Raw genomic sequence first — 20,862 nt, 5'->3', positions numbered from 1 at the left:
ATTATAATGTCGCGTTTTGTCTTGCAAGAAGAAACAGTCTGGTTGATTTAAGGTTATCGTACAATTATTGCAACGTATAAAGAGGTCATCACGCGAATGTGTTAGGGGTGATAAAAAATCCTGTATTAGGAATACACATTCAATTTGTATTAAGCGAGCATGTGTGTTTTAACGTTGTTTCAGTGCTTCAGTTACGCGTGAGCCTCGTTTCGATTTTTTTAGCGGGTCGCGTTAGGAAGGCGTATGGGGACCACGCTGGGACACCGTGGGATAGGTGTCCCAACCTATGCTGGTCGTAAGGTGGGACTCAGTGTATAAGGTGGATAGGCTCGGGGACTTGGTTGATGGCGTGATGACTTACCCCATCGGTGTGGATCCTTGTTCACAATATCAATCATTGGATTGGCTGTTAAAGACTATTTAAGATCATTTACAGACGTTATATAGCTGGAACATTTTCAATTTCGGTGTCAGTAAAAAAACCATCATATGAGAAATGTGAAATAACGTGGCTCTTGGACTTCTGCCTTGAAGGAGAAGCTCACGATAACAAACGTTATCTCATATTCGAACTCGATCAGCGGATCCTGGCACACCCAAGGGACATAATTCTGTGGAGCTAATGACGGCGGCATACCCATCTCACTCTCCCCATTGCTATGATATAATGACACGCGACAGTCAGTGTTACCCCGAAACAAATATTATACATCACTTCGTTTCCAGGGTGAATATATCCCACCTGTTTTGTTGATGATATTTTTCGTGTCCGAGACATCCATAGAAAATCCCAGGTGGTCAGCGAAATTGATGAACTGCGTTGAACTTGTGCCACTGTAGCCGTCATACAACCAGTACGATAGTCCAGTCTGGAACAACCATACATTTAGCAAGACTTTTAATCTTGTTTAAAACACATTTGTGACGTCATTCTATTAATTGAACGCTCCATTATTTTTCAGGAATGGAGAGTTGCTTGTCAACTGTACATTATCTTGAAGCAGCATTGAATTTTTCAATAATTTTCAACTACAGAATATTTTGTCAAAGTGTAAAAGTAGGGATGAGTTTTAAGTAGGGGAATATCCTCGTAACTCTCCGGGGCCTCTGCTCCATTATTTTTAAGGAATGGAGAGTTACTCGGACATTCCCCTCTACAGAAAAGCCGTCCACATCACGCTTAATACTTGGAAATATTTTGCTTCCTTATCTAAAAACATCGATTGAAACGCCAGTTCTTACAAAAGATATATCTATACTAGTTCTAGATCGTGTCCAATCCAACTCGTGACATCAGCCATGTGCGCTTGAAGTAACTTTATGCACTCTTGTTCATAAAAATTATCGCACATTGATTAAATTATCACAATATAAACAATAGCTTCTTTCTGGTCTCCCAAATATTTATTTCCGACCCTGAAATATTTTTCCATCTGCATGTCGTGCCAAGAAAGAAACGTATACATGTTTTCATTAACGGAAGAAGTAAAGACGTATAGATACGTACGCCCTATCGACTCATGTTACCTGAAACCAGACCCGTGAAGATCCGGGGTAGAATAGGTCTTCAGTAATCTATGCTTGTCGTCAAAGACGATTCTGCTTGTCGTAAGAGGCGACTAACGGGATCGGGTGGTCAGGCTCGCTGACGTGGTGGATACAGTCATCGTATCCCAATTGCATGGTTCGATGCTCAAGGTGTCAATCACGGGATTGTCTGGTCCAGACTCGATTATTTACAGACCGCCGTCATGAAGCTGGTATATTGCTGTGTGCGGCGTTAAACAACAAATAAACAATAAACAAAACGGAAACCAGAAGGTATGTTCCTAGGAAGACCCCAACCTGCTACAATCTCTTATTGACGTTTGTATTATCCATGGAACGTACAGGATACACGCGACAGTGATTCTCGCTAAGGACCCCTCAAACCGTTCACATCACGCTTACCTCGAAGTACCTGTAGAAGTTCTGCATGTTCTGAGATGTGTCGTACAGCTGGGGGTTCGCCACCATGAAGGCCAGCATATTGGTCTCAGAGACGGGCAGACTGCTGTTAAGTGCCTATAATAGAAAATGAAACCGGTAATACTAATATTGAAACCAAGAATTCATTTCGACGTCGCAACAATCACTACATTTTTTTATATAACTTCAGTTATTTAAAAGGTGATGGTTAAGCAGAGCATAATTTTGTTTTTTGCATTTGACCGTGACTTAAACAGGAGGTGAGGTGGAATTGGGTTTAACGTCGCTTCCAAAATTATTGTACTTATATAGCGACGTGCATGTACGTGTGTGTGGCTGCTGGTACTAGTCAGGACTGATGCTTATATATAGTGCTAGCACACTGAGATACCATGCCGCAGTTTAACATGAATACCCAACTCAGACACAGTATACTGACTCCGAGCCGACCAGTCCTTGTTTTAGCCCCTTTATGCCGAGCGCCAGACAGGGTAACAACATGTACCATCTTTAAGGTCTTTTGGTATGACGCGGCTGGGGATCGAACCCCGGACCTTTCTCACTCCGGGTAGACGCTCTACCACTAGACCACGGAGGCGGTCCTTTAACAGGAAGGTCCCCATGTCATATACAAGATAATTGAATGAGCGGAGATTGAGTGGATGAATTCTGTATTATACCAGAAACACTCAGCGACATAATGTCGGCCTACACCCCAGGAGCTCGAAAACCGCGTGTATAGCATAATATATTCGTATAGAATAACAAAAACAAACCCTCTATACATATAAACTAGGGGTAACACCCGCCACCTTGGTCCTTATCAAGATACGCACTCGGTTCGAGCCACAGCTCGATACTGCATGCTATAAAAGTGTCAATTATTTCAACCTATTGGTACTTGCTAAACAAACCATAGGCTACACAATCGTGTCCATTTGTGGTCACCTTGCCTCGTATTTATCTTAAAACAACAATCAGATCACAACCTTAAGCTTCTCTGCCGAGGTAAACAAGAAAAAGATTTGCCGGAAATTACGACACTACATGTGCTTGAACTCAGCAAATCGTGGCACCTAATGTTAAATAATTATTATTTTTTTTACATCATAAAATGAAAATTTAAAAAAAGATGTTGAGAAACGATAGTGAAAGAGCCACGATGCTGAAGATGTAATATCTAACTACTAAATATCAGTACGAACAACCGAAGATTGTTACAGATTACAAGTTGGTCAACACTGGCATTAGTTCATTGATATGTCGAGTAGGAAGCTAAATACATACAGCCATGTCAGTGTCGAAGTTTGTGATGAAGCAGTCGACGTCGAGGAAGCCGCTGATGCTGTCACGACGTATCAACAACCTTGCACTCTCCGCGTCGCTCATGTTGCGGATCCTGGTACACAGGTCCTGGGGTGCGAAAACACGACAGGTAATGGAAACAATTTTTTTGGAGGTTTGGATAAGCGTTTCGTTTGTTTGTTTGTTGTTTAACACCGCACTCACCAATATAACAGCTATACGGTCTGTAAATAAATTGGACCAGACAATCCAGTGATTGGCGTCACGAGCATCGATCCACGTAATTGGGATACGATGACATGCATCAACCGAGTCAGCGAGCCTGACCACCCGATCCCGTTAGTCGCCTCTTACGACAAGTATAGTCGCCTTTTACGGCAAGCATGGTTCTAAACTGATACTCACGAAGAGGGCATTCTGTGCTGGTTTAGGGTTGAGATCAAATCCATCATCCCACACTGTCCTCCCAAAGCATTCGTAGTCCGTCTTGTGACACGACGCACGATCCTGCTCCTTCAAACCCCACACCAGGTAGACCTTTATCACTTCGTCCTTGACACTAGGCTTGAACGAGTTGAGATTACGATCAATCGCCTTGCCATAATTGTGTGTATCCTTGTATATCTTGATCTGGTATTGGAGAAATAGATCCATAATGCAGACATGGTCAACCGAGATACTGCAATATATTTATACACATAGAGTGATCAAGAGGGCAATCGCTGCCACCAGACATTGTACCCAGGTGAGGAATCGAACCCGCCCTACGAGGTGACGAGCGAACGCCTCACAACTTAGGCTACCTCACCACTCCTTAACTACAAGGTGCGGTGGGGTAGCCAGGTGGTTAAGGCGTTCGCTCGTCTAGCCAAAGACCAAGGTTCGATTCCTTCATGGGTATAATGTGTAAAGGCTATTTCTGGTGTTCTCCGCCGTGATAAAGCTGGAATATTGCTAAAAGCGGCATAAAACACTACTCACTCACTTAAATACAAAATAAGAGAAACATTCAGCTCAGGTACTTACAGCTTCCTCTTCGGGTTTCAGAGTCGTCGCAAAGTATATGAAGACACTCAATACGATTAGGCACACTACGAAGAGGACCCATTTGATTATCTTATGGCTAACGAAGGCAAAGAAGGGGTCACGGAAAAAACGGACGATCGGGTGTTTCCGTTCTCCGTCCTTCAGATCATGGCTCGGCGAGATTTCGGGCGTCTTCTTTTTGCAGCAGCGGAAACAAGGCCAAGTCCAGTTCTCCCAGTGCTTGTGGTGGACTACAACAACGGTCGGGAAGAAGACGATGACGGAAATGTAGTTGACGAGGACCAGGATCCCGGAGAAGAGGCCAAAGGAGGACACAGCCAACAGGGGAGATAGGGCATTTACAAAGAATGCAATCATAGTGGTCAGCGACGTCGCGAACATGGCTTTGGACGCTCGTTTGTAGCAGGCGGAGACACGCTCTTCCAGCGTTGGATGGTTCTCGTGGGCCGTTGCTCTCCATGTATCAAAGTAAACGAACACATCATCTGCACCTATACCCAGAATGATGAAGATAGAGAGGACATGGAATATACCAAAGTACTGGTAATCAAGCACAATTCTGTATACCATATTGGCTCCAAGAAAACTTGTTAAGACACTGAAGACAGCTAAACCCGTGATGAGCAAGGATTGAGTCTGGATGAGCATAAAGAGGAAAATGAATCCAAAGCTTCCCCCAGCGAGAAGCAAATCGAATATGACTTGCCGCTGAATGTCGTAACTGAAAAGACTTCTTGACGTGTAGATGAATGTCATTCCTCCTATACCCGTGTCCGACTTGCTGAGCAGCTTGTCGCGAAAATTTTCAACCAAGAACGTTTCTCTTTGACTTTGGTCTGTGTGTCCAAGGTAGATAATGGTCCGTGTTATTGATGTGGAAGCTATATTCAGAGTTGCATTTATCACTGCATCTTTTCCCAGATGGAACTGCAGCAACTGTGCAATTCCCGGATTGCTCATTGCAGCAGATAGGGTTCCAACAATATCATCATAGTTCTCATCTTTCGTTAGAGCTGGCAAACTTCCGTCAAAGAGCCTGATAATTGAGAAAGGTTTTTCACACTGTCCAGCGGTGGTAAGTTTGCAGAAGTTTCCATACTTTGCGTCACCGACCAACTCATTTTCAAAGGCAGCAATTGCTTTGAGATTATCTTTAGTGAAAACGTTACCAGCTTCGTAGTACAAGTACAGTGTTTCCGTTGTCTTTGTTCTCTCTCCCAAGTCCGAGCTTAGGCTATTCTCTATGATTACTCCACTGTCGTCCGCCATGGAGAACGCCTCTCCTCTGAGGTAAGTCTCATCTTCTGTCAGCGTTAGAGGGACCCCGGTAAAGCTCAGTGGGAACAGGTTGTATCCGCTCTGTACTAGAATTGCCGACACTACTATGAGAAGAATATGTCCACCAAGAGTGAGACCTGCAAAACAATAACGAAATATACAATATAATCTCAATAAATCAGATCTTAGTTCTCAATATCTCTAAACAATGATCTGAGGACATTCCATTACCGGTCACGTCAGAACGACCTTTCATCCGTCCAATCAAAGCGTCGATTACCAGATCAGGAAGATGACAGTCGGAATGAGTTTTCTAATCATGCAACCTCGAAAACGTTAACACGGGGTATTCCAAACGACAGTTACAGTCCTTACGACTGATTCTGTCAAAGTCGTCTATCTCTCGCTTCCATCGGATGAACATTTGAACGGAAGAGGCGTTGCACGGTACGTGGGAAGTACTGCCATACAATCTCAAACATATATTAGACATTCGTTATATGAATGTTAGTTTGTTCAGTTTTCAAAATTTTAACCGAGAACTGTGTTAACATATTTTTCAATCGTAGTCTGAAATGGAAGTCGCTGGGTTGAAACGAGTGCCGTAAAGCTCGAGAAAGCTGCTTTCTAATTGGCTGATGTCGACTTCGTGTTAGTCATTTCAGTGGTCAGTCAATGTTCGCGAAAGGTCATTCTCACGTGACCCGTAATGGGTTGTCCTCAGATCTTTGTTTAGCGGAAGCGACAACTTAGGTCATTCGTCACTACGCGCCCCTTTCCGTCGCTATTTGGCTTGTCCCGGAATAACACGATTTGGGCACGAATGAACTTAGGTCTTATTTTAATGAAATTTCATACAATATAAAGACCATATTGGTTACCTTGCCACAGTTGTTGTATTACAGGTTTTTAGGCAGTACCGTCTAAGTTTTAGAATGAAACAGTATATCAGCTTAGTGTGAGGAATGTCCGAGTTGTCTAAGTCTGAGACGTTAGCGGCTTTGGTGATGACAAACACATAACCATGACCAGGGTGACTCTGTGATTCGAACCTGATACCACAGGATTCTGGCACGTCTAAGGGACGCAACTCTGCGCGGAGAAATTTTTGTCCCACGTCAGTTAATATCCACGAATATCGATCTTCATCAGCATCTTTAGGAGGGTCACAATTACCCTTATGTTTAGGCCGTGCAACCTGGCTGATGAGGTGTGTCATCGTACCCCAACGGAACACTTTTCTTCTGACCTCTGATTTTATAGCTCGCTGACCGCTGTGGTGAAACGTTTATGTTGCTGAATATGGGGTAATCTCACCTTTCACTCATTTCGTTTTGAGTGAGAGTGAGTGCGTTTGGTTTAACGCCACTTTTAACAGTATTCCAGTCATATCGCGGCGTGTCAGCTTAATGTGGGAGGAAAGCCCGATGTGGTCTCAGACGTTTACCACTTCGGTGAAACCCACGAGCACGGGTATGGTACTGACAACCCTAGAAACACAATCGGGGAGAACCGGGATTCGAACCCACAATCATAGGTTTCTGGCGTGCCCAAGGAACGCAACTCTGTACAGCGAATCGCGGCGCCTTAGACGACTGGGCCAACCGTGTGAGCGTATCCTGCCCCATCCGTCACAAACACATGCAAAAATATGGTAACACGAGACATTGCTATTATCCTCGGACATGCCAACAACGTGACAATTGTCAATGTAATATCAAGCATGGTAATATAAAAATGCGTTTAGTTCTTGCTGGGTTCTTCTTAATCCTTTTCCAATTTAGATAATAATAGTTTGCTTGATAATCGTTTTTCCCTGGCAACAGGGTTTTCTGGTACAGTTTTATTGAACATGATATTCATAGTTCAATCATTTTCCTTATGTGTACACTTGCTTCGACAATATGAAGTGATTTATAGATCGTTGGTTTATAATGACATCCATTATTAACAACTGTCAACTGTCAACTGTCATCAATCTTTCGCTGAAGCAATGACTTGTTTATTCGAGTGATGTACTGCCTTCACGGAACATCCTCAACGGCTATGAGTCGCATTAAGCAAAGCCCTTCTTACTTTAGAGATCGAGATGTTTTACGATAATGGAACAAGTTTGGAAAGTTTTTAGATATTTGAAGTTGAATTGTGGAATTGTTTTCTTTGTTGTTTTACGCCGCAGCAGTCGTTGATATTCCTGCTTCCACACACTGCCTTGTAGTGAGTGAGTGAGTTGGGTTTAACGCCGCTTTTAACAGTATTCCAGTTATATCGCGGCGTGTCAGCTTAATGTGGGAGGAAACCCCAAGTGATGCAGGTCTCAGACTTTTACCACTTCGGTGAAACCCACGAGGACGGGTATGGTGCTGACAAACCTAAAAACATAATCGGGGCGAACCGGGATTCGAACCCACAATCATAGGTTTCTGGCGTGCGCAAGGGACGCAACTCTGCACAGCGAATCGCGGCGCCTTAGACGACTGAGCCACCCGTGCCCCCTCACTGCCCTGTAACTAGCTGACGTTTAGGAAACATGATGACGTGTATGTGGGCGGGGGATGCTGATCATCTCCAGGGGATAAAAATACATCTGTTAAACACTAGGTCGCAATTGGATTTCCTCTCGCACTGATCCTTTCAAAGCGGTGTGAATCTAAAGAAAAAATCGATGCAAAAAAAACAGGTTGAAGGAGTCACCATTTTTAATATTCAATAGTTTAATCAATATTTGTATAAAGATAATTTCATGATTAAGGTTTTTCATAATGACTGTCGAGATATCAGAGTCAGAATCAGGTTACAGTAAACTACGGTTATAACGAACACGCTTATAACGAACTGACGGATATAATGAACTTATTTTTGGTCCCGACTACTTGCTGTAGTCATGCTGTATATGTACTTATAACGAACTACGGTTATAACGAACTAAAATTAGTAGTCCCTTTGAGTTCGTTATAACCGTAGTTTACTGTATTTGTTTTTACATTGGAATATCAAATTACAATACACTCTCGTCTTTTAAACGTTGGCAAAAACAGATTCATTTCACGAATTTACTCTAAAATGACGATTTATGTGAGGGAATGACTTATTATCGTAATGGTTATTGAATAAGTTTATAATTGTATGCTGTTAGCTTTTGACCGTCACCGTGGTCTAGTGGTAGAACGTCCGGCCGGAGAGCGGAAGTCTGGGGGTCGATCCCCGGCGGCGTTCAAAAGACGTTAAAAGATGGTACTTGTTGTTACCCTGCCTGGCGCTTAGCATTAAGGGGCTAGAACAAGGACAGGTCGGCACGGAGTCAGTATACTGTGTCTGAGTGGGGTATTCATGTTAAACTGCAGCATGGTATCTCAGTGTGCTAGCTCTATGAAATCGGCAATAGTCCGGACTAGTACCAGCAGACACACACACTCACAAACACACACACACACACACACACACACACACACACACACACACACATACACACACGTGCAGGCACGATAATCTTTAACACGACGTTATACCCCATTTCATCTTATCTCATTGAACGTATTTCCTCGTCCCCAGATTAACAAACTGATAATGGTCTGATCAATTATACATGATATGATCCGGAATGAGTACGCAGGTAACTCGTCGCCCTTAGATACCAGTTTTGTAAGCCGATCTGATAATTCACCACCTCTCTTATTCTTTATCAAACACAAAAGACGGATCGATGGCAAGCACGAGTCACTGAACTGCAGTAGCATGACGTCATACCGCCATGTCAATCGACCACGTACCCGACGTCGATAAATTTTGCACTACGAAGAAAACCCAGATAGATATTTCGAGAGTTGCCTAATAACTGACGGTGAAAATACTAACATTAGCGCAATATGTTTGTTTTAAAACACATCTGTGACGTCATTCCATTGTTTGACGCTGCGTTATTTTTCAGGAATGGACAGTTAAACCTTGTCAATTATATATAACGTTGAACCAACATTTCAATGAATTTACACTTGGAATAGACGGAACTATTTTTTTGTATTTTTTTTACTCGTAAATTATTCTTTATTTTGCCGGCGGGTTTTGAACCCGCATCGTTTGATTTCTGGACGTTTAATGGTCGACCTCAGCCACGGTGACACATGACGATACGGTTTGAAATTAACTATTAAATATTTTCAAATATTTGCATAATCCTTAAAAGCTAAGAAAATAATACGTGTGTAATGTGTTATAGTAGGTTACCTTCAACAGTGGTCGTATTTAAAGTAATTTGATAAATCTTTGAAAAAGAAATCAGGTAAACATAATTATATATCCTTGTTCGGGGCTGTTTTTATCCTATAATCCCCGTCAGTATGTATTTACAACGTGCAAGCGATTGATACAATACTAGTTGAGGACCCTACGAAATTAAGAAGGGCAGTGTACCATGCATTGTAAACATCAGCTCGCGGCGGTGTTTGGTGCACGTGCAACAGCGGCAGAGAAAGTATTCCACGTGCTTCACGCAAGGTCGAGTATGAATACAGTCAAAACAGAGTTCTGGTATATTTTCAAATATTTTCAACAAGATCTTGTTTTATCAAAGGGTTAAGTAGAGTTGTGTTTAAGGCTCGGGAATATCTTCATTCCTTTCATTTGGATATGATTGTAAACAAAATCTACTTCAAGAAAACATATTCTTGAAATCTACGAGACCGCCGTCGGAAGCGAAAGAATACACGCTGGTCAAGTAACAAAAATGGCGCTTTGCCAGGTTAAATGAGAAATTTACAGTTCATTACAAAACATTTTCAAGAGAATAAAAAACGACAAGAAGCGACATTATGCCCTTAAATGACTATCTATCAATTTTTTGCCTTGACAATATGGAACTAACGTATAAGGGAAATTAACAGCTTGCGTACGGGGAGATCATTTGCGGGGAGGTAACTCTTGTAAGAAAATCGTTCCGTCAAAGTGTTATGTTCACTGCGGTGAAATATCAAGTGTTATGTTCACTGCAATGAAATATCAAGTCTTCTCAACTTCAGAAAGCTTAGTCTTTCATGCTGAAGTGTAAATATATATATATCAGTGTCATATATATATATATATATACTGCCACTACATTACATTTTACATTTTACTGCCATTACAATACTTATTTCTGTATGTTGTACGCCTGCCCTATCGTCTTACGCCTGTCTTATTGTGACGTCACAAAGTTAGATTGCACTATGACGTCATACTGTGTTAGAGTGCACTGTGACGTCAAAACAGCGTAACGGTATAACTGTACTCTTGAAAATCACATGCGTGAAACCGGTTGAGAAAATTATACAGCTCATCTTTGGACTTTTGAATTATATATATATATATATATATATATATATATACACACACACACACACACACACACACACACACGCACACACACGTATTGGTAATATATATATATATATATATAAATATATATATATATATATATATATATATATATATATATATATATATATATATATATATATATATATTACCAATACGTGTCATAGCCGGTGCTCCGTCAAGTAATAGAACTTTGGCGCTCGTTAATATTTGATTTTCAAACTACGTTTTACGTTGAGAACAGCACACTACGCCCAAACATTGTATGAAGTATTTGCTTTTGTTGCATGCAATTGTTTCCTTTGACCTTTCAGCGCATGTGTTTGTTGTTTCCAGGTATACAGCACAAGGACAAATATGGACTTTCGATCTCTGTTGGAATTAAAGAAGTTCGCGTCTTTGTTGCCATGCCGCACGCACGACAAGCCACACGTTTTCGAGATTTCAACAAATTACAAAAGATTAGAATGTGAGGTTTATACCGTTGAACATTTTCAGATGCAACATGATCTATTTACGAAAGAATTTAATTGTGGAGGTTATACTTAAACATGTTGTCTCGAGAAGAAATCTTTTCATTCTGCCTATATTTATGGATCCTTTGTTGCAGAATTGATTGGAATCGTTGTGTACAGAGTCAGCAAGTGCTCGAAAAAGTATGGTGGCTCGTCAGTGCCATGTCGTATCGTAGTAAATATAAATTGTCAATGCAAGAGAATAACCAGCCTAGATTTTCTGCCGAAAAAGTACGGTGGCTCGTCAGTGCCATGTCGTATCGTAGTAAATATAAATTGTCAATGCAAGAGAATAACCAGCCTAGATTTTCTGCCGAAACAGATTAAATTTGGCGTCAAGGGGAAATGTGGACATGATGACACCAGGAGTTCGCGAAAAGGGTAAGCATGTCCTGCTCTACCGGTAGCACCCGTCATTCATACACGTTGCATAAAAAACGTAAGAAAAGACGATGATTTTGGCTTTCTAATCAGACAAATAAATGAAATATGGGTAATGCATTTTTTAGGATACTTTGTAGATACAGGAACCCCTTTGGAAATAGGGTAGAATAGGTTCCCTGTATCTAACGCTGGAGAGGGCCTTGTTGCCACACTCGGAGACTTGTCTGATTGTGTGTCATCGAACACCGATGACGAGGTTAGTTGCTCATGCTTTCAACCACTGGTTTGTGTAATCAAGACTTGGGTATTTACAGGGGCCCTGATATAGTTTGAACATGACTGACGGCTGCATTAAACAACATTCACAACATTAAACAAAATTCACAAAATCAGAACAACGATATCAAGCAACATTCACAACATTTAACAAAATTAACAACATTAAAAACCATTAAACAACATTCAGCAGCATTCACAAAATATGACAACATTAAACAACAACATTAAGCAACATTCACAGCATAAAACAACATTAAACAACATTCACTACAGTAAACAACATTCACACCATTAAACAACATTTACAACATTTAACAGCATTCACAACATTCACAATAAAACAACATTTACAACATTTAGCAACATTCACAACATTAAACGACATTAAACAATAACATTAAGCAACATTCACAGCATAAAACAACATTGAACAACATTTACAACATTAAACAACAACATTAAGCAACATTCACAGCATAAACAACATTCACAACATCAAACAACAACAGTTAACATTCACAACATAAAAAAACATTAAACAACAACATTAAGAAACATTCACATCATAAAACAACATTCACAACATTGAACAACAATTACAACATTAAACAGCATTCACAACATAAATCAGCATTCACAACATTAAACAACATTTACAACATTCACAACATTAAACACAATTAAACAACATCAAACAACAACATTAAGCAACATTCACAGCATAAAACAACATTCACAACATTAAACAACATTCATCCACCCACTGTTGATATACGAACTAGGTAGGTTAAGTCACATATATAAATAGCATTACACTTAATTGGTTAGCGTTTGTGTAGTTCAACCTTAGCTGTTGTTTAAAGCCTGGACAATAACAGAATGTATTTTGTCATAGTAGAAGACGCCACCTGTTTACTTGGGACGCTGCATCTATCATAGGGAAGAGAGTGAATGTTGTTTAACGCCCCAATCACCGCTATTCTCTATCACGTTGGCCTGTAAATAATCCAATCTGTGAGTGAGTGAGTTGGGTTTAACGCCGCCTTTAACAGTATTAATGTGGGAGGAAAGCCCGAAAGCCCGAAGTGATGCAGGTCTCAGACGTTTTCCACTTCGGTGAAACCCACGAGCACAGGTATGGTGCTGACAAACCTAGAAACATAATCGAGGCGAACAGGGATTCGAACCCACAATCATAGGTTCCTGACGTGCCCAAGCGACAGCGAATCGCGGCACCTTAGACGACAGAGCCACCTGTGGACCCCTAATCCAATCTGGTTTAGACAAACTATTTGGTTCTTAGCAGTAGGAAAGTTACATACAGTCGAGGTTGGGCGACACACAACTATCCATTTCACACAAGTGCCTCAGACACATTGGAGACAGATTCCCCAACGTAATCCCGAAGGGAGAAAAGCATAGAAATGACTGAGACACAACACGTCGAATACACCTTGAAACGAACTTTCCTCAGGTTATTCGCAAGTCGTTGTTACTGAATATGCTTTGTTTGTTTGTTTTTTCCTTAACGCCGCATTCTGCAAATTTGGCTAAATGACAAAATGTCCTTGGAAGACGAGATTCATGTTTTACTTGTATGTGATGCATGTACCTCTTTTAGAAAAAAGTATATTAGTAAATACATCAGAAATATATTCATAAATATTATGAAGACTCAAAATACACAAACAATAAGTGATCTCTGTTTCTACCTATTCAATGTGCAAAAAATAAGAACTATGTTCAATACCACTTAATATACCTATTTTCCAAGAATGCTACATACGGTATGTGTGTGTGTGTGTGTGTGTGTGTGTGTGTGTGTGTGTGTGTGTGTCTCTCTCTCTCTCTCTCTTTCTCTCTCTCTCACTGAATACTGAATAAAATTATTCCAGCTATATGACAGCGGTCTCTAAATAATCAAGTCTGGACCAGACAACAGTGATTGACATCATGAGCATAGATTAGCTGACGATTCAGCCAGTTCAGTCAGTTAGGGACATTCACACACAAACAACCTCGGTGGGTGGGTGAGTGAGTGTGGTTTTACGCCGCCTTTAGCAATATTCCAGCAATATCACAGCGGGGGACAGCTGAAATGTGCTCCACACATTGTACCATGTCGGGAATCGAACCCAGGTCTCCGGCATGACGAGCGAACGCTTTAAATACTAGGGGCGCGTTGCAAGCCACAAATCGCTCAGAGAAAGCAAATTAATCGCTCATCCTGGTGTCTGCAACAGTTCGAAGCGCTTGCCCACTCTTCCAAAATGGCGGCGCAACTAGCGCTTGGTTGCCTTGACGTAATGAAGAACGTAATAGAAGAAACTCGATGATGAGCTGATGGAACTTATGACTACTTTGAAGATGTAGAGCAGGCTGAGGATGATGGGGTCTTCGCTGCCTTTGCTGATTTCCTCGTTGATCCAGTCAAGAAATTCTTGTTCCGCTGTCAAAGTAAGCCGCCATTTTGGTTTGAGAACGAAGCGACCCCAGTCAGCGATTGTTTCGCTTGCAAGCGGCTGAAAGTTAGCGCACTGTTGTAAGGCGAATCGCTGTACATCGCTTGCAAGCGATTGGCGCTTTGCAACGCACCCTAGGCTACCCGACCGCCCCTACAAACAACACCATCCCATCCACCGACCACCACCTAATATTTACTGGTTTGCTCCAAACAACGACAGGATGGAATGAGATATGTTGTTGGTGTTGAAAGCGCTACTATACACAATGGAGTACAATGGATTCTTTAGACAGCATGGACAATTGAATGTGTGCTTTGTACATGTTTCCAAGGAGACAGCGCCTCTAAAACACCACAACTTCATGACAACGCCTCGTTATAACAATAAGACCACACGCTAATTCACCGAATGACAGTTCGTTTCGCGACAGTTTATTAGGCCGTTAGATGGCGCAGAAGAACCTCCGTAGAACTGTGTGATGTTGACGTTTGCATTGCCAGGAACACAATCAGTTATCGTTCTTGTCAAGGCTTATTGATTAAGTTCACCTGCACCTTTCCAAACACATGGTCCAGCTTTTCTATTTCTATTCTGACACTTCAGGTATTCTGATAGTACGTCATTGAAGCAGGGGTGGGAGGGTAGAAAAGGTTGTTAATTCGGTGTGCATTGTTGCAATTGTGTAGGCGTTTTATTGCAATTTTAAAAAATTCCAGATTCGCCTGATTAAATTTTTGGTTTGTCAACATCCCACCTGTGCTCGAAGATTTGGCCAAAGTGATAAACAAAGTCCTACGTCACAGCATGTTTTCCTTTCCCATCCCGTGATATGTTTTGACATATATATGCATGCAACTGGAATATTATTAGTGGCGTTAACCCAACTCACTCACCAAGGTGTATAGTCAGGTTATTGGTTATATTTGTCAAAAGAAACGATTGCGACACTGAAATGCTTTTAATGGGAACTACTCTCTAAGGTCTGTAGCCTGTTTCAGCTGGGGCAGGAGCAGGAAATCAATCAAGTCATCGAGTCTGACGACAAGATCCTTTTCCTCGCCTCTTACGACAAGCACAGATTGCTGGGAGCTATATTCCTACCCGGGATCCTCATAGGTCTGTCTCAACACATGGGTAAACATGTACATTTTAAAATTGGAGTTTAAATTGAAATATAGCTTATTTCTTATGACTTGAATCACATGTGCCGGGAGTGCCAAATTGACCCGGGCTTATATCTCCTTTAAAACAAATGTTATCAACTAGAAAATACAAGAACGGAAACCCGTACATATAACGGTTTTAGAGTCCTTTTGTCAGTGAGAGAAGGTGTTGAAGGGGTTTCTAGGTGATTGTCATGGCATGGGTTGAAGGTACATCAGCCTGCAAGTCTCCTTGCACCAAGGGTATCTCGCAAAGGGTTGTAGTTAAATGGTACGCACGATATAAGCGTGCATTTTGACTACACAGAATCTGGATTGGGGTGCCGGTGTCATACTTGCCATAGTCCTACAAAGATAGCACACCCCGGATATTATATAGTGGAGAAAATAGACCCCCAAGCCCAGGAATCAGTCCGAATTGTTATTTATCAGGAATCGGTGTCCCGGTTTAGGGAGGAGCATTTAATGTTCTTGGGTTAGTAAACGATCCTACGGACCAGTTTCTATAAGACCAAAAGTACTTTTACACCGGTTCATAGAATATTTCCGACTTCATATGGGTCGATGAAAATTGATGCATGGACCACGGAAGGACAACTTAATGATTTTTCATCCGTCATGTTATCTTACACATGTGGGTTACCTTGGCAAATCAATAATTGTGTAAGCATCCTCATCTATTATCATTTTTTGACATGCCTAAGTGACAAAGTTCTGATAGATCGTTCCCTTGTCAATCATAAATCTATGCCTGCTGTCAATCGAGACTTACAAGGTTTCAATAGTACATCTTTCTAATTCAAAATAAAATACAAATTACGGGATCTACAATGTATACACCTGTAAACTGTTAAGCACCACCTCATCTTTAGTTTCAGCTGTCCCTAACGTCCATATACGTTATGGACATATGTCCCTGTGATGCGCTTGGATGCCACCGATCCCTGTTGCAAAGCGGGTATAAGACACTGTGTTCCTCTAGATGAGGGCGGTCGGGTAGCCTAGTGGTTAAAGCGTTCGCTCGTCACGCCGACCCGGGTTCGATTCCCGACATGGGTACAATGTGTGAAGCCCATTTCTGGTGTCCCCAGTTGTGATATTGCTGGAATATTGCTAAAAGCGGCGTAAAACCATATTCATTCACTCACTCACTCCTCTAGATGAACGCAAGGACTGGATCAGATCATTACATGACTTACTGGTGTTAATTGCTTCTTGGTGCGTCACCGGGGTATAATACCTATTTGTACAGTCACCACCTAATTGTTACATGGGGAACGTTATACATAGCTGTTAAGTGAGTGACAATCACCTCCTAACTGGCGATAGGTGTCTTTATTACCGGACACTGGAAGGCGTCGACCTAAGAGTGGGACCTGGGGTCCCTAGACCGTGTTGCCCGTGTTGCCCGGCTGCATTTTCAACAGTTAACCCACAAATTTGATAAATTGAAAATGGCCGCCAACGAAACTTTAAAAACATAATTTTTGTCATATCTTTGGTACTAAACATGGGAAGGTCCGCAAATAAAACATTTCTCTGTACGTTTTCATGTACAAGGAATCCATTGAAACCACACGTTAAGACACAATATGTCAAGAAATCAAGATGGCCACCATATTAGGGCAAATTCGATTATTAACTGCGTCTGATGCAAACAGTCTTATTTACATGAGTGACTTAACTTTATCATACTATTATGGTTGTAATGTGGGAGAAACTAACTGTAAATGATACAGCTATAGTTAAATATAGTTGTTTTCCTTCACCGTTAACATTTTTGATTGAAAATTCACACAGTCTTGTCACTTATCAACGTGGTATAGGAATGAGCTGCATAGTAGATATGAAATCTTATCTCTATAAGTTTTCTCATATTAAATATCAATCCATGCATAATGCACATATAACATTGCAGAACTATGAAACTTTTATCTTTTATTTTAAATTGTTGTAATTTTACATAACTAACTGTGTGTGGAGGACACCAGAAACCTATGATTGTGGGTTCGAATCCCGGTTCACCCCGATTATGTTTCTAGGTTTGTCAGCACCATACCCGTGCTCGTGGGTTTCACCGAAGTGGTAAAGGTCTGAGACTTGCATCACTTCTGGCTTTCCTCCCACATTAAGCTGACACGCCGTTATATAACTGGAATACTGTAAAAAGCGACGTCAAACCCAACTTAGTCAATCCATCTCATGCTCTTCTTTATCAGGCTTAAAAGCCACACATTATTCTTTTTGAAAGGGATTTGTTTTTTGCTCAAAAACAATGTAACCCATTTCACACAATGGCTTTCTGAAATGAACGAAACAATAATGCATTGCTACATCCAACAGTCAATCATAAATGGGCGTTCATGTTTGAAATTGCAAAGAGCCAGTATTACAGTGATTGTGGTGGGAACAAAATCAATCATTAATAAAATCATTAGAAATATATTATTTACACGCAATACTTAAAGAAGACTGTAATAATCGATATTGTCGTGGCGCGGGCATTCCGTTTGTCTTAAGGTACACTGCAATTTAACAAAACCTAATGTGCCATAAACCGATCGATTATTATGTTTCAGAATACAGTGAAACGTCTTCAACTCCAACATCATTATCTCGATTAAATGATGCAGAGTGGATTTAACACACATCTGGGGACCCGCAAACAATGCCTGTTAAGACAGCGTGCCGGACAACTCGCTTTTGTCAAGGGGTATTTGGCTGCCATCACTATGGTCTCTTCACCCATCTGTTTGTCTCGAACTACGGGTAACCCGACGTTTGTCAAGGGGTATTTGTCTGCCATAAATGGTCTCTGCACCAATCTGCCTGTCTCGAACTGTGAGAGACTCGACGTTTGTCAAGGGGTATTTGTCTGCCATAAATGGTCTCTGCACCAATCTGCCTGTCTCGAACTGTGGGTGACTCGACGTTTGTCAAGGGGTATTTGGCTGCCATCACTATGGTCTCTGCACCAATCTCCTTGACTCGAACTACGGGTAATTCGACGTTTGTCAAGAGGTATTTGGCTGCCATCACTATGGTCTCTGCACCCATCTGTTTGTCTCGAACTACGGGTAATCTGACGTTTGTCAAGAGGTATTTGGCTGCCATCACTATGGTCTCTGCACCAATCTCCTTGACTCGAACTACGGGTAACTCGACGTTTGTCAAGGGGTATTTGGTTGCCATGACCATGGTCTCTGCATCCATCTACTTGTCTCGAACTACGAGTAACTCGACCTATTTACAATGGTCATCGAAAGTTCGAGTTAACAGGTGTTGCTGTGTTATATTGGTCTCATAGAAAGAGTATTTAACTGACGCCATAGTTGCGGGCATAGTTTTTCACTTACCGAACGCAAGCTTGTGTCTTCTGACAATAAACCTGCAAAATGCTGTTGTCTTCACCGGTTTCAGTTCCTTCTGTGACGTGGCATCGCTCTGTTGGTGTTCCCCCTGGCCACCCATCCTCTTGCCGTTGATATCTGTGTCCCCCCCAACGCCCTCCTCTAACGTCACTCCGTTTGTGTTAGGGGCGGTGTTGTCTCCCATGATTCAAGTTGATGCCTACGTAATCAGAGATAGATTTCGTAGACGCTGGGTCCAAAGTACCTGAAATGAAAGCATCCGGTTTGATCTGGAACTGCAGTGGTCTCATCGTGCAGGAAAAAAACCCACTTAAATTCCCAAATTCCCAAACTTATCCCATCGTGGACGTACGGCCCTGCCATTCCAAACAGTCATAATCTGTTCAAACAGGAAGGCGCCGCGATTCACTGTGCAGAGTTGCGTCCCTTGGGCACGCCAGAAACCTATGATTGTGGGTTCGAATCCCTGTTCGACCCGATTATGTTTCTAGGTTCGTCAGAACCATACCCGTGTTCGTTGGTAAACGTCTGAGACCTGCATCACTTCTGGCTTTCCTCCCACATTAAGCTGACACGCCACGATATAACTGGAATACTGTTAAAAGCGGCGTTAAACCCAACTCACTCACTCACTCATTCAAACAGGAAATAATTGTATGGAAAGGTAACCAAAACGTTGGGGTAAACGGGGAAAGAGCGTAGATTGCATTGTTTTTAATTATCAATATAGTTTATGGCACTTAAATTCCTTATTTCCATTGATATTTTGTGTAAATCAAATTGATTATTGTTTATTTGTTAATTTGAAACACTGATTACGTCGTTCTAATACAGGGGAATGCAAGTCTCAATCAAGATAATAATTAACTGAACATGTTATTGTCATGTTTTTTGTACCAACTGGAACAAGGACAGTTAAAACATTGATGTAAATCACTTTAATAGCTCCGGGTTCTCGCGTTATTGATCCAGATTCTCGCGTGATTGGTCCGTGTTCACACGTCAAGGTCAAGGTTCACGTGTATGCCGGCAGAGATCAAGGTAGGGGTGCTTAGTGTTTGCCAGTCACGCTGCTACCAATTTATCTGATGTTAGTATAATGCACACAAACATGAAATATTTGACGAAAGCTACACATATTGCGAGAATAGTTCTAACGGTTATTTACCGTATCGAACCCTCATAATGGGCTTAATATCCTCATAATGTCCAATGCAATTCCCTATTTTGACTTGTACCATATGTTTCCGTGTTTTGTCGGGTGAACAATTGACTTGCCTTTGCATGTGTTTGTGTCAAGTGCCACCGTTGGGGCAGGATAAGCTCACCTTTTCGCAAACACGATCGCTGTTTGAAAGTGATTCATAAACACATGTTTATGACATAGTCGGAATCGTATTATCGACTCTGCTTAATGCAGAGATTTCTTTTGGATATAGAAAGGTTTTTGTCGCTTTAAATAATTATATCTTTATGTCGAACAATATTCCAATACCACCAGCCAACATTTAACATACAGTAAAGTACGGTTATAACGAACTCAAGGGGACTACTAATTTTAGTTCGTTATAACCGTAGTTCGTTATAAGCATATATACAGCATAATAACAGCAAATAGTCGGGACCAAAAAAGTAAGTTCGTTATATCCGTCAGTTCGTTATAAGCGTGTTCGTTATAACCGTAGTTTACTGTATTATGTTCTTGTTGACAACCAATGCTCTATGCATGTTGTATCTT

The 20,862-nt window shown here is 41.4% G+C and overlaps 1 protein-coding gene across 2 annotated transcripts in view; it reads right to left on the bottom strand.

Moving 5' to 3' along the window:
- The window catches only part of LOC139443049 (protein dispatched homolog 1-like), a 51,041-nt gene that overhangs the window by 14,752 nt on the left and 15,427 nt on the right, over positions 1 to 20,862 (bottom strand). For both annotated transcript variants that reach the window (XM_071223969.1, XM_071223970.1), the window contains exons 2-7: positions 19,110 to 19,368; positions 4,300 to 5,735; positions 3,679 to 3,903; positions 3,256 to 3,381; positions 1,951 to 2,064; positions 743 to 869 (exon numbers count right to left, since the gene is read on the bottom strand). In XM_071223969.1, coding sequence (XP_071080070.1) covers positions 743 to 869; positions 1,951 to 2,064; positions 3,256 to 3,381; positions 3,679 to 3,903; positions 4,300 to 5,735; positions 19,110 to 19,308 — 2,227 coding nt within the window. In that variant the 5' untranslated portion in view covers positions 19,309 to 19,368. The remainder of the gene's footprint in view (positions 1 to 742; positions 870 to 1,950; positions 2,065 to 3,255; positions 3,382 to 3,678; positions 3,904 to 4,299; positions 5,736 to 19,109; positions 19,369 to 20,862) is intronic.

Source organism: Haliotis cracherodii, unplaced genomic scaffold (assembly GCF_022045235.1).
Source record: "Haliotis cracherodii isolate W230 unplaced genomic scaffold, xgHalCrac1.p SCAF_5, whole genome shotgun sequence".
In the NCBI taxonomy this organism is placed as follows: Eukaryota; Metazoa; Mollusca; class Gastropoda; order Lepetellida; family Haliotidae; genus Haliotis; species Haliotis cracherodii.
This window is presented reverse-complemented; position numbering and strand designations above follow the sequence as displayed.